General features: G+C 36.7%; 1 protein-coding gene across 1 annotated transcript in view; it reads left to right on the forward strand.

Annotated features, from left to right (window-relative positions):
* Positions 1 to 14512, forward strand: part of Pten (phosphatase and tensin homolog) — a 68659-nt gene extending 54147 nt beyond the window's left edge. Inside the window, exons 6-9 of the mRNA XM_021186709.2 lie at positions 331 to 472; positions 3935 to 4101; positions 6291 to 6515; positions 8473 to 14512. Of these exons, the coding sequence (XP_021042368.1) occupies positions 331 to 472; positions 3935 to 4101; positions 6291 to 6515; positions 8473 to 8658 (720 nt within the window). The 3' untranslated portion in view covers positions 8659 to 14512. The remainder of the gene's footprint in view (positions 1 to 330; positions 473 to 3934; positions 4102 to 6290; positions 6516 to 8472) is intronic.
* Positions 14513 to 14734: the final 222 nt, after the last annotated feature.

A 14734-nucleotide genomic window follows, 5' to 3' on the forward strand; every position in this document is an offset into this window, starting at 1 on the left:
TTCGAGACAGGGTTTCTCTGTATAGCCCTGGCTATCCTGGAACTCACTTTGTAGACCAGGCTGGCCTCAAACTCAGAAATCCGCCTGCCCCTGCCTCCCGAGTGCTGGGATTAAAGGTGTGCGCCACCATGCCTGGCCTTTCCTTTCTTTTGTTATTGCTCTTATTTATTCTAATATTGAGTTAGATTTAATTGTTAGCCACTTAAAGGAGAAACTTAGGGCTAACGCAGTTGTAGCAATTTTGTATAATGACTTTAATGAAACTTTTCTTTTGAATTTGACTTCTCTTTTTCTTTTATCTCCCTCTTCCCCCTCCCACGGGTCTATCAGGGAGTAACTATTCCCAGTCAGAGGCGCTATGTATATTATTATAGCTACCTGTTAAAGAATCACCTGGATTACAGACCAGTGGCATTGTTGTTTCACAAGATGATGTTTGAAACTATTCCAATGTTCAGTGGCGGAACTTGCAGTAAGTACTCTAAATTCTTATCCATCTATGTGTTGGAAAACTTTTAAAAAACCATATCTAAATGTATATGTAGACATTTAGAAATAAATTTACCAGGTTAAAAGGAGTATATTTCTGAAGTTGGAATTAATTAGTTCAGTTGTTCAACTCACTGGGTTAAGAAAGCTAACCCAATGAATTTTGGTGTTCTTGAAGGCAATTATATTTATGGGAGAAATATTCTATGTTATAACCACCAGATGCAGTCTCTGTTCTGACAAAATAACTGAGAGACCCTCTGACAGACAAGTGTTAGAATGGCCCCTGGCCACAACCAGGTCCTTATCAGAGGGAGACAAATGTTCACTGTCATAGAGACAGAAAGAGAGGAACCCTTCAAATATAGAGAATAAGAGGGTGTGTGAATTGGGATGTATGGAGAAAACCTAAGTGTAGCTCTGAAGTCAAGCCCTCAGCCTGTAGCTTGGATTTGTCATCTCCTCACTGAGTTTGCTTGTTAGTAAAATAAAGAAATCTTGGTAAGTATGAAGTCATGACACCAGTGTGTGCTTGTAATTTCTCTTACCTTAGCAGTGTTGGCCTTGGCAGATGTGACCCAACATCGTCATTTTGATCTTGTTCTCCTTTTCTGCTCTTCTTTGCTGGCTGGAGTTCTTAGTTACAGAACTCCAGGAATAAGGCCAATACCTGGACCCAAAGCAGCTGCTTAGTGAATAGATATGTCTGGAAAATATATGGAGGAATTTTATGCAGCCCTATAAAGCCAAGCTGCTTCAATATCTTTCTTCTGTGGCAGATTTTTTTTTTTTACACTGAACATCTAAGTGCCACCTGGGAGTGGTCAGTCATGTTTTACACTTAAGATATTTTATTTGTATTTTTAACATAATGTCCTAGTATCAGATAGATGTCACTTATTAGAATCCCTTGATATTATTTTACGGATGTTAGCGGTTTGTCAGTGATTTTAGTTTTTCGCCTCCATGAAATACTTCGGTAAAATAACTTGTTCTTTCTAAAATAATTTTTATGCGGAGAATCAGTTTCTCCGTCAGATAGGTGTGATTGCCCATGAGTATGGCAACTTTGTTAAGTGCCCTACTTTATTTATATAGCTTGTTGGAAAGTTCTAAGGAACTTCCATACTGATTAAGTATATTAGTATAATTTTAAAAGCTGAGTACAAGGCACACTGGACTATGGAAAGCAACTGACCTAGAAACTTCACTAGGTTCATTGAGAAGGAAAAAGGATAAGAACTCATGTTCTTCCTATAGTTTAGGTATCGATATAGAGCTATAAGGGTGGTATGAAGGTAATAAGGAAAAGCTCTGCTCAGGAATCTCACTAGGTACTGACTTTGTCAGCTCTACCTTGCCTATTGATTAAACTGCTGTTGGGCTTTTAGTTGGACTACATTATGTTTATATCTCTACACTTAAAAAATATTGAGTACTAAATTCTTTTTAATCCTCAAAATTTTCTAGTTACTTATTTATGTGCTGGAATTTAATACTGTATGTTGAAGTTATATTAAAATATAGCTCATGAGATTCATATGTATAAATTATAGCTGCCATGTTCACAAAGGGTTTTGGAAACAATTTCATGAAGAAAGTCAGTCACTGGAGAACACATGCAGTTTGGATTGGCATTGAGTGTGAAGGAAATATTACAGCAGTAGGAATAAGGTGACTGAAGCACAGCAGAAGAGCTGGACAAGAAATAGAAGATGTGATTGGCTGCCACGGGATCTTGAGTGGGATGTAATAGACTTGGACTATTGGTGTCACGATGATTCTAGGGACTTCGGCTATGTTTTAAGGACAGTTCCATGTTGTATAGACAGTTGTGATGTAGGAGGGGGAGTATAGCCAGCTCTGTGACTTAGCCGATGCTGCTAGAGCGATGGAATGCACTCTGGGTTTTCTTTAGTTGTCCACATCCAAAGATTTTGTTCAAGTTTTGATCTCAGGTGGATTATTCACAGAAGGGAGATGAAAAGTGCATTTGAGATTTGGAGATATAAATATTATCACTTTGCTTTTAAGTTGTTTTAAATCTGGTGAGATCAAGGTGCTTGTAAGGATCTGCAGGGTGGCTGCAGCTCTGTCTTGGTGGGGTAGTGTTTTTCTCAAGCTAGAGTGCAGGATTGCCTTCAGTCTCCAGCCCAAGGAGGAGGAGGCATGAGTGAAACAGACAGAACTAGTGATAAAAGGTATAGTGTCTTCTGCAGAGGGAGCAGGAGCTGGCAGCGTTTGCTTTCTTGATTATTATCTTACTTTTTCTAAGTGAAGAGAAGTTGTTGTATAATAAAAATGATCAGTTTGTTTTTGTGTCAGGATGTACTCTCATCCTTGTTCGTCAAGTACAGATCCTGGCATTTCTTTAGAACATAGTTAACATAGCATATATTTCAGATGTGCATCTCAGAAGTCAAGAGGACTTTAGTAATATTAGAATATCGATGTTAGAACATCCACCCCAATGGGAAACTTATGGTATATAGGAGGTCGTTTTTCTCAGTGGTCTTAGAAAAAGCTGCTGTTTATTCATTACTGTACACTACAGCTAGGGACATTGTCAAGGAAAGATGCCATGACCAGGCAACTCTTATAAAAGAAAGCATTTAATTGGGACTTGCTTACACTTTCAGAGGATTAGTCCATTATCAACCTGTCAGGAAGCATGGTGGCACACAGGCAGATATGCTGAGAGTTCTACATCCAGATCTGCTGGCAGCTTCTGCCTCCTGAGTGCCAGCACTTTTAAAAGCATGTGCTGCCACCACCCAGCCTTACATGTTTAACATATTATTTTTTTATTAATTCCTTGAGAATTTCAGATAAGCATTCAGTGAATCTTGATGTAACTCACCTCCTACTTCTCCCAACAGCCTTGTCTAGTTCCAGGACAGCCAGGGCTAAACAAAGAAACTCTGTCTTAAAAAGCCAAAACCAACAAAACAAAAACTTGTATACTGGAGGTCAAAAGAAAGATGATCTTTATTGTATATTTCTATATTATAAAGGCTTAGGTTTACATAGTTTATTAAAATATTATTGTAAAGTTGCCTTTATGCAATTCACAAAAGTCCCAGGAAATTGTTAATGTTATTTTATGCTTAAAGTAGTTTGTGATGGGTCTTTTGCATAATGTTAATGTAAAGCTTTAATTATTAATACGTTGCTAGAGTCTAGTCTTAGAACTTAATGTTTGTGAAGTAGCAATTGATTATCATATCTGTAATAGAACTTTACTTAAGGATTCAAATTGAAGAGGTCCTTACATGAATTGGTTATGTTTTTACATATTTTATTTCTACTGATTTGTTTTAGATAAGCAATCAATATGAAGAGTTATCATTTTGTGTATATTTCTGTTTATTTTATCATTAAAATAGTTTTTGATAAGTTGAAGACATTTCTTGTGAAATGATCCTATATGTATTTAACCACACAGATCCTCAGTTTGTGGTCTGCCAGCTAAAGGTGAAGATATATTCCTCCAATTCAGGACCCACGCGGCGGGAGGACAAGTTCATGTACTTTGAGTTCCCTCAGCCATTGCCTGTGTGTGGTGACATCAAAGTAGAGTTCTTCCACAAACAGAACAAGATGCTCAAAAAGGTTTGCAATTCAGTCCTATTGTGTAGAAATAGCCATTCCTCAATTAGTAACCACAGACTTTTGGTTAGGAAATTATTCTGTAAGGTGAGACTATTTCTCTGCCATCTACCAAACTGATTACTGTTTTGTTAGACGGCCGACTCTTCATTTCCGTGGCACTGATGAGCCGTGTGCGCAGACCACCTGCCCCAACCCTTGGCTTGTGGCTTTGTGGTTTGCTCTATGTTCTTATGTAGTAACACAAGCCATGTTTTACCCATTTGGGTTTATGTTCCTTGAAACCAGACTATTTTATATTTTGTTTCCCCAGGTTACTGAGTATTTAGTCAGTATTACTTAGTGGAAAGATGTGGCTATGAAGAAGAAGTAGTAGTAGTAATTTAAAAGGGTAGAAACAGCTAAGCGTATCCTGTGTTCAGGGTTGCTGTGGCTTGAGATACACTGAGGAGAGAGCTCAGGCGCAGTGTCCTTGGTATGAACATTTATCCTTGGTGTAGTGCTCTTAGTTGAATGTGAACATTAAAAGGAGTCTTAAGGTGTAGAAGTTTTAGCTGGTAACAGAAGATGCGAGTTTTGTGCAGAATCAATTCCTGTGAAGCACACAGGGCGGTACATAATCAGGAAGGGGATTTCATTTTCTCGGTCCTCAGGGTTTTTATAAAAAGCAGTAAAAGGAGAACTTACTATAAAACTTTGTGATGTCAGATCAATTTATCAGGAGAGATAATTTCCTTTTTCTAGGATCTTTGTAGCTAAAGAAGAAAAAAATCACAAACTTAACCAAATTAATGTTTATATCATGGACCTCTCATGAAACAAAAAAAGCTAAATATAAATATCTTTGAGTTAATGATTTTTTTGTTTATTTTCTGAGACGACAATAAATGTGAGCAAACATTTCAAAAATTAAGTATTTGGAAGACTTTCGTTTTTTTTTTTCCTCTTACTTCGTTTGTTTGTTTGAGAGACATGGTCTCTCTGTGTAGCTCTAGCTGTCTTGAACTTGTTTTGTAGAAAAGGCTAGTCTCAAACTGAGAGATCGCTTGCCTCTGCATCCTAAGTGCTGGGATTAAAGGCCTGTGCCATCATTGCCCACTATCTCTTACTTCTTGTAAAACTCTGGTTCACATAAGAGTGTGTGTGCGCACACACGCTAGTGTGTGCGTGTGCTCACACTTGCACATGTTTTTCTTTCCTTGTTTGTTTGAAGACAGATTCTTACTTTGTAGCTCAAGTTGGTCTGGAACTCACTAAGTAGCCCAGGTTGGCCTCATATAAAACAGTCTTTTTGCTTTAACTTCCCAAGTGCTATGATCATAGACATGAGCTGCCTCTGTTGGCTTTATATTATTTGTTAAAAGAGATAATTACCTCACTGTCTTCTTGTAGTTTTAGAGATGTGCTGTTTCTTACTCCAGATCTCTGAAGTTTGGATATTTATAATATATTTGTATATCTTAGATTACTTTCCATAAGTTTCCATTTATCATAGCTTTTCCTTACTAATTACATGCCTGTTCTAATTTAAATAAAAACAGTTTTAGAAAATCTGCACATCAGTGAGCTACGTTTTCAAGTTTAAATAATGTTATCTTGTTTTCTTCTAAGTAAAATATGATTGACAGCTGAACATCTTTGTTAAAATAATTGAGATCAATAAGGTTTTAAAAGGGCTGGACACACAGCTCAGCAGTTAGGAGTGCTGGGTGTTCTCCTGGAGGACCCAGGCTTGGTCCTCAGCACCCATCTGTTGTCTTACAGTTGTCTGTAATACCAGTCCTAGGGGATCTGAATTCTGCCTCAGGCCTCCATGGACACTGGACAGATAGAGGGGCAGAAATGTAGTTGCCATAGGGAGCGACTTCCTAGGGCTTCTGTTGAGGCAGTAACACCTGGTCTTTGATTGTATCTACATATTCATAAGCTCAGGACATTTTTAAAGTCCAGTGTTAGAATAAGAAGTAGTTTTCTTAGGATTTTAAGATAAAAGTAAGATACCAGATTTTACATGATTATATATTTTTTTTTATTTAAAATTTTAGAAAAGATAACTTAGTGAATAAGAATATTCCACCAGATGTTTGCCTTCACTTAAGAATATCAGATAATATATGGTTTATATGTTAACTATTTGTGGTACATTTTTAAATAAGTGAAATACAACTTTCATTTCTTTCTTTTCTGTTTAGGACAAAATGTTTCACTTTTGGGTAAATACGTTCTTCATACCAGGACCAGAGGAAACCTCAGAAAAAGTGGAAAATGGAAGTCTTTGTGATCAGGAAATCGATAGCATTTGCAGTATAGAGCGTGCAGATAATGACAAGGAGTATCTTGTACTCACCCTAACAAAAAACGATCTTGACAAAGCAAACAAAGACAAAGCCAACCGATACTTTTCTCCAAATTTTAAGGTCAGTTAAAACCATTTGGGGGTGGGAGGGTGCGTTTCATTCAGATTGGGAAGCTGAAGAACTAGACATTGTTCTAGTACTGTTCAGTGGGTAACAGTCCCAAGTGGCAGCCTTTCCTTTTCTGTTTATTACTCCACTCGCTCTCGTTATTCCTTCTCCTCCCCATCCCCATCTTGAGTCTTTCCTTTTCCTTTTCCTTTCTAAATTCTTTTTTCATTCCATTGTATTTGTATCATTCACATGTAACTAACTCAACCATAGATTATTATATTATTATTAAATATTATTATTATAACATAATAATACTCCTAATACTTAAAGTAGAAAATAACCTTCACACATGTTAAGTGATCATAGAACTAATATTCAGTGCTTTTGGATCTCAAGTATGTTTTAAGTTTCCTTTAGAATTCTCATCTTTTCATTTTTTTTCCTTTTCTCTAAATTCGCATTTCTACCTGCTTTCTGATTTTTTTTTTTAGATAGGGTCTTGGTATATAGGCCCAGGCTGACCTTGAACTGGCATGTCTGCCTCAGCCTCACCTGGCAACCATTTGCTTTTAAAATGTATTTCTCTCTAGTTTTACTGTTTTAATATTTCTCTGACAATGTACCTCAGTGCTTGGCTAACATGAGTGATGCCCTGAGTTTAACACCCAAGTCCTACAAAACAATCAATAAAAAAATAAAAAAAAGTTCTTGTAGATAAAAGCTGTTTTCATTGTTATTGTAAGGTAAGTCCTATGAAGCATGCAGCTGGCAAAGAAGGTCTGGTCAAGTGGATGGTATGTAAAAAGGGCTGTCTGCGTGAAATGAGCGCATTTACATATGCAAATTGTATGCAGCCTACAGAACAGCTATTTGGGGGAAGGAGGAAGAGCAGAAATGAGAATCTGAGGCATGAATGAGTTTGATATATTCAGTGGCTGAAGTCATTTCCACTGAGTCACAGGAACCCAGTCTTGATGTGGCAGTGTGGAGTGCTGAACACAGAAGGTATAACCTGAACTTTTTAACCTTCTAGTTCACTTCCTAAATTGAGACTGGCTCAGAAACCAGGGAGAGGAGAGGCCGTGGGGCTGTAGTGGCAGGGAGCAGTGGTAAAATCACTAACTTTGAAGGGGGATTCTTAAAGCAAACGTTGGTGATAAGAAAAACTTATAATGACTTGAATAATGGGAAAGCGAGCATAGATCTGATTTAAATCTGGTCTCCTATCAGTTGTTCACTAGAGATTGTCCTTTAGCATGTTGCCTGGACTTCTGGGGTTTTGATTCCTATCTTTTAAAATGGAAATAAGAACTGCAGCCATGTATGTCAAGGCTACTGATCAATCTTCGCACCACAGAGTGGTCTGTTAGCTTCCTCCATTATCTCGTTAGATCACTATTTTAGAGCTAGTTGACCTTTTTTTTTTTTTTTGGTTTTTGGTTTTTGGTTTTTTGAGACAGGGTTTCTCTGTATAGCCCTGGCTGTCCTGGAACTCACTTGGTAGACCAGGCTGGCCTCGAACTCAGAAATCCGCCTGCCTCTGCCTCCCAAGTGCTGGGATTAAAGGCGTCCGCCACCACGCCCAGCGCTAGTTGACCTTATTAATCAGTATTGTGTAGTGTCACTAATGTAAACATAGAGTTGTCGTAGAGATTGTAAGAGAAATGTTTTTGAAACATAAGTATTTGTAAATTGAATTTTGTGATTTAGTGAGTTCATTGCCTTCACTTTGCACTTTTATAGAATTTATACAGTGCTTATGGCTGGTGTATTTTAAAAATAGCTTTGAACTCATTATTGTGTCTTTTGAGAGCACAGTAGGCAATCTTCAGGTCATGTGAAAAGCAGTGCCCTTCAGAATTGATTTTGTTGTAGTACTTTCAACTAAATCTGCAAAACAGAATGTCTTTGCTAATATAGAACTCATTCTAATTGTTCATTTTCATCTTAAACTTTCTTTCTCTAGGTGAAACTATACTTTACAAAAACAGTAGAGGAGCCATCAAATCCAGAGGCTAGCAGTTCAACTTCTGTGACTCCAGATGTTAGTGACAATGAACCTGATCATTATAGATATTCTGACACCACTGACTCTGACCCAGAGAATGAACCTTTTGATGAAGATCAGCATTCACAAATTACAAAAGTCTGATTTTTTTTTTTCTTATCAAGAGGGATAAAATACCATGAAAAAAAAAAAAACTTGAATAAACTGAAATGGACCTTTTTTTTTTTTTTTTTTTTTTAAATGGCAATAGGACATTGTGTCAGATTGCAGTTATAGGAACAATTCTCTTCTCCTGACCAATCTTGTTCTACCCTATACATCCACAGGGTTTTGACACTTGTTGTCCAGTTAAAAAAGGTTGTGTAGCTGTGTCATGTATATACCTTTTTGTGTCGAAAGGACATTTAAAATTCAATTAGGATAAATAAAAGATGGCACTTTCCCATTTTATTCCAGTTTTATAAAAAGTGGAGACAGGCTGATGTGTATACGTAGGAGTTTTTCCTTTATTTTCTGTCACCAGATGACGTGGCTGAAGAGCTCTGATTCCTGGGTTCACGTCCTACCCCTTTGCACTTGTGGCAACAGATAAGTTTGCAGTTGGCTAAGAGACGTTTCTGCAGGGTTTTGTTACATTCTAATGCATGCACTTGGGTTGGGAATGGAGGGAATGCTCAGAAAGGAATGTTTCTAGCTGGGCTCTGGACCATATACCATCTCCAGCTCCTTAGATGCACCTTTCTTTAGCATGCTCCACTTACTACTCTGGACATCCGAGAGATTGGCTGCTGTCCTGCTGTTTGTTTGTGCGTTTTAAAGAGCATATTGGTGCTAGACAAGGCAGCTAGAGTGAGTACATTTGTATTGGGGTACAGGAATGAACCGTCTACAGCATTGTAAGAATCCACAAAGAAAGGGATATAAAAAAGTGGTCCTAGTTAAGAGACACAGCAACAATGACTTAACCATACAAATGTGGAGGCTTTCAACAAAGGATGGGCTGGAAACAGAAAATTTGACAATGATTTATTCAGTATGCTTTCTCAGTTGTAATGACTGCTCCATCTCCTATGTAATCAAGGCCAGTGCTAAGAGTCAGATGCTATTAGTCCCTACATCAGTCAACACCTTACATTTATTTTTATTAATTTTCAATCATATAACTACTGTGGATGCTTCATGTGCTGGCTGCCAGTTTGTTTTTCTCCTTAAATATTTTGTAATTCTTCACAGGAAATTTCAACTTGAGATTCAACAGTAAGCAGGTTTTTTTTTTTCCCTAGAGATTGATGATACGCGTCCTCAGTCCAGTGGCTGTCAGACGTCCCGCCCCTTTGACCTTACACATTCTATTACAATGAGTTTTGCAGTTTTGCACATTTTTTTAAATGTCATTAACTGTTAGGGAATTTTACTTGAATACTGAATACATATAATGTGTATATTAAAAAAGTTGTTGTTTGTGTTAAAAAAGAAATTAGAGTTGCAGTAAATTTACAGCACTGCACGAATAATAAGGCATTTAAGTTTTTCAGTAGAAATTGTCCTACAGATGCTTTATTGACTTGCTATTGGAAGAATAGATCTTCTTAAACGTGCAGTGTTGAGTCACTTCGTTATAGTGGTAGAGTTGGGATTAGGGCTTCAATTTCACTTCTTAAATATCATTATATGTTTGATATGCCCAGACTGCATACAATTTAAAGCAAGAGTACAACTACTATTGTAATGGTAATGTGAAGATACTATTAAAAAGGATCTCCTCCCAACCCCTCGGGAATTTGGTGTCTTTCAAATTATATCTTGACCTTGACATTTGAATATCCAGCCAATATTAGATTTCTTAATGGTGTGATGTCCCATTTTCAATAACTTATTGGTGCTGAAATTGTTCACTAGCTGTGGTCTGACCTAGTTAATTTACAAGTACAGATTGCACAGTTTGATGGTAAGTAGATTAGGCAGAATGTCATCTAAAATATCTTTAGAAAATAATGTTGATGTATTTTCCATACCTCATCAGTTTCACTCAACCAATAAAGTTTTTAAAATTGTAACAAAGCTCTTAGGATTTACACATTTATATTTAAACATTGATACATGAATATTGACTGACTGTTGATAAAGTGATAAAGTTAGAGACAACTTTTCCTGAGATCTCACCATTGAAATCTGTGTACCCCCTTGTCTTTCCTAAAAGCTGAAAGTGGCTGACTGAAATGCAGAGCAGCTGGTGATGTTTTGAAGATAGTGATGAACACTGTTCTTTGTAGTGTTGGGCACAGCATGCTAAACTATAACTTGTATTGTTCCAATATGTAACACAGAGGGCCAGGTCATGAATAATGACATTACAATGGGCTGTTGCACTGTTAATATTTTTCCTTTGGAATGTGAAGGTCTGAATGAGGGTTTTGATTTTGAATGTTTCAGTGTTTTTGAGAAGCCTTGCTTACATTTTATGGTGTAGTCATTGGAAATGGAAAAATGGCATTATATATATATTATATATATAAATATATATATTATACATACTCTCCTTACTTTATTTCAGTTACCATCCCCATAGAATTTGACAAGAATTGCTATGACTGAAAGGGTTTTGAGTCCTAATTAAAACTTTATTTATGACAGTATTCACGACTAGCCTGAAATGCATTCTGTAGGTAATCTCTCCCGTGTTTCTGGAATGCTTTCTTAGACTTTTGGATGTGCAGCAGCTTACGTGTCTGAAATGACTTGAAGGCATCACCTTTAAGAAGGCTTACAGTTGGGCCCCGTACATCCCAAGTCCTCTGTAATTCCTCTTGGACATTTTTGCCATAATTGTAAAAGGGTAGTTGAATTAAATAGCGTCACCATTTTTTGCTGTGGCACAGGTTATAAACTTAAGTGGAGTTTACCGGCAGCATCAAATGTTTCAGCTTTAAAAATAAAAGTAGGTTACAAGTTACATGTTTAGTTTTAGAAAATTTGTGCAATATGTTCATAACGATGGCTGTGGTTGCCACAAAGTGCCTCGTTTACCTTTAAATACTGTTAATGTGTCATGCATGCAGACGGAAGGGGTGGATCTGTGCACTAAACTGGGGGCTTTTACTCTAGTATTCGGCAGAGTTGCCTTCTACCTGCCAGTTCAAAAGTTGGATCTGTTTTCATATAGAATATATATACTAAAAAAATGCAGTCTGTAAAACAGCCTTACCCTGATTCAGCCTCTTCAGATACTCTTGTGCTGTGCAGCAGTGGCTCTGTGTGTAAATGCTATGCACTGAGGATACACAAATATGACGTGTACAGGATAATGCCTCATACCAATCAGATGTCCATTTGTTACTGTGTTTGTTAACAACCCTTTATCTCTTAGTGTTATAAACTCCACTTAAAACTGATTAAAGTCTCATTCTTGTCATTGTGTGGGTGTTTTATTGAATGAGAGTATTTAAATTCAAATTGCTCAAATCCATTAAAATGTTCATTAATGGGCAGCCACATATGATTACAAAGTTCCTGTACATTTTTCTATTTTTTCCCCCTCCTTGCTATCCTTCCAAGCAAAGCATCTTTCTGAAATCTTGGTAGACACATACCTGTCTACTCATGGTTAAGAAGAGCACTTTAAGCCTTAGTCATCACTTAGTTATTCCAGGCACAGTAAAAAGTTCAAGGTTCTTGGAAAATGGTGCTTATTTCTCTTTTTATAAGCCACATGTCTGAAGATAGCCCTAACCCCGAGAACAGGCTTGATGTCTCAGGTCTGTTCTGTGGCTTTCTGTTTTGTTAACACCGCAGTTGGCCATCAGCACATGGGAGGTTTCATTGGGACTTATCCAGAGTAGTGGGCTCAAATATAATCTCCTTTCTAATATTTTTAAAGGCTAAGGAGTAAGGCATGTCCTTTCATTAAAAAAGTAAGATAACTTGTAATGATTTACAAGTAAGTAGACCATTAATGTCAATGTGGAGTTTTAATGTTACATAGAGTTGACAGTTTCTCTGTGACCCATTTAAAAATATAAACCGAGTAGCATGCAATTGTGTAAAGAAATATGAAGATTGTATGTAGTCACACATTTTTTTTTTTGTAGAATTCTTAGTTTGGTGAAAACTTGAATATAAAGGTATTTTGATTTATATGATATTTTGATGATATTTGAAAAAAGGAATTTCCTGACATTTTGCTTTTAGATCATGTTCCCCATTGTGCTGTATAATTTAAGCTGACTTGGTTCAGTGAATGCCATCACCATTTCCATTGAGAATTTAAAACTCACCAGTGTTTAACATGCAGGCTTCTGAAGGGCTCCCGGAGAATCAGACCTGTAAGCCCAGTTGATTTACTTCTAACATGAAACTTCGAGTTCCTGTATACTTTGCTAGATAATTTGTGGTACATCTAAAGCAAAGTCTTAAGTGGCTTGTGTGTGGATTTTATTTAACATTGCTGTTGCTAGGGCAGAGAGAAATGTTGCTGAGTAGAAACGAGTACCCAGTCCAATCTGGTGCAGAGAGCAGTCCCTAAAATCTGTACCACTTTAGGAGTCAAGAGGCTGATTTTTCCTATGGAATTACATTGCAACAGGAAACCTTCTAGTATAGTTCCTTTTACTGTTAAAATACGTTTTTATGCATACGCTATAGCTGCTTTCCCATCTTCCAACAACAGGTATCAGGATGTAAGTAAGCTTTAAACAGTGTGAAGATGGCAGGATAGTGTCATCAGTAACAGTCCTCTGGCTCTTAATTTAGTTGCTCTGTGACACTTTGTGAATATAACATCATAATTCTCATGTCCTTGGGGCACATACCCCGTATTAGTATGTTTTAGTGACTAAGCAATCATTTTTCTGTTTACTCATGTACATTTTCTCTTTAAAACTAAAACCTGTACTGTGTATGTCTCCAAAGCCTTTTAGCTTAGTTTTTAGGAAATGAACACTGACCGGATCACTTTTTAGTGTAGCAGGTATGGGATATGTGCATTATAGAGAGACCTTGTCAGTTCTCTGGGCCTATTTGAATGTTTATTGTTGGTGTGAGGATGGTAGGGGAATCAGTAAATACAAGTGAGTTTGGTTCAGCAGAGCAAGCTCAGTGTGGGTATTTCTCTTTGAAGCATGGTGCGTGAAGCATTGTGATTAGAGAATTTGGTCACCCTTTGAGTCCTCTTGCATTTTGCAAACTGTCGCTCTCAGCAAATGCGTACCTACCTTGCCCCCTAAGTAAAAGCAAGAAGTACTACTGATTTATCACTCAGCTGTATTTATATGTGTGCTTCTATGACTTGTATCACACAAGAATCTTAAAGAGTTCACAAATTGTTACCTTTTAGCTCTGAATGTTTAGTATTTTGGTGGGCTAACACGACAAACTCTGACAGTCATTTGAGAATTTTCATGAAACATTAGCTGAAAACATTTTATAGTTTATGGGAAAAAATGTGTTACCTTAAACTTTTACATATGTGGGAGACATTAACTGCCATATTTGAGCATATTGAATTTTAAATTTAAAATAAAGCTGCATATTTTTAAATGAAATGTTTAACAAGGATTCATATTTTTTGTTTTTTAAGATTAAAAATAATTTATGTCTTATGTGGAACCTCATATGTCACAATGGTTAGATTATACAGAATGGAGCAAGGCTTGTAGTGGTTCAGCTTACAGTAAAATTCTTAATGTTTAGATGTGTTTACTTCCTGGCTGTCATGTATACTTTTGAGATTTTTCCACCTGTTCTGTGCAGTTTTCTAAATGATACTCCTACTTAAAAAACAGCATTTTAATATCTATTTTCTGTCTCCATTAAATGGTCCTCATTTTCTATTGAGTCTGCAAGTGTGCACATTGTGTGTGTGTGTGTATGTGTACTTGTGGAGTGTGTATGGGAGAATTAGTTTTGAAAGTGCTAGAATAGAGATGAAATTTGGTTCAAGTAAAATTTTCCCACTGGGATTTTACAGTTTATTGTAATAAAATGTTAATTTTGGATGATCTTGAATATTAATGAATTTGTTAGCCTCTTGATGTGTGCATTAATGAGATATATCAAAGTTGTATATTAAACCAAAGTTGGAGTTGTGGAAGTGTTTTTATGAAATTCCGTTTGGCTACCAATGGACATAAGATTAGAAATACCTTCCTGTGGAGAATATTTTTTCTTCTTTAAACAATTAAAAAGGTTCATTATTTTTGATGATTTGTTTCTTAGCTTTTTA

The sequence above is a fragment of the Mus pahari genome, chromosome 1 (genome assembly GCF_900095145.1).
Source record: "Mus pahari chromosome 1, PAHARI_EIJ_v1.1, whole genome shotgun sequence".
NCBI classification, from domain to species: domain Eukaryota; kingdom Metazoa; phylum Chordata; class Mammalia; order Rodentia; family Muridae; genus Mus; species Mus pahari.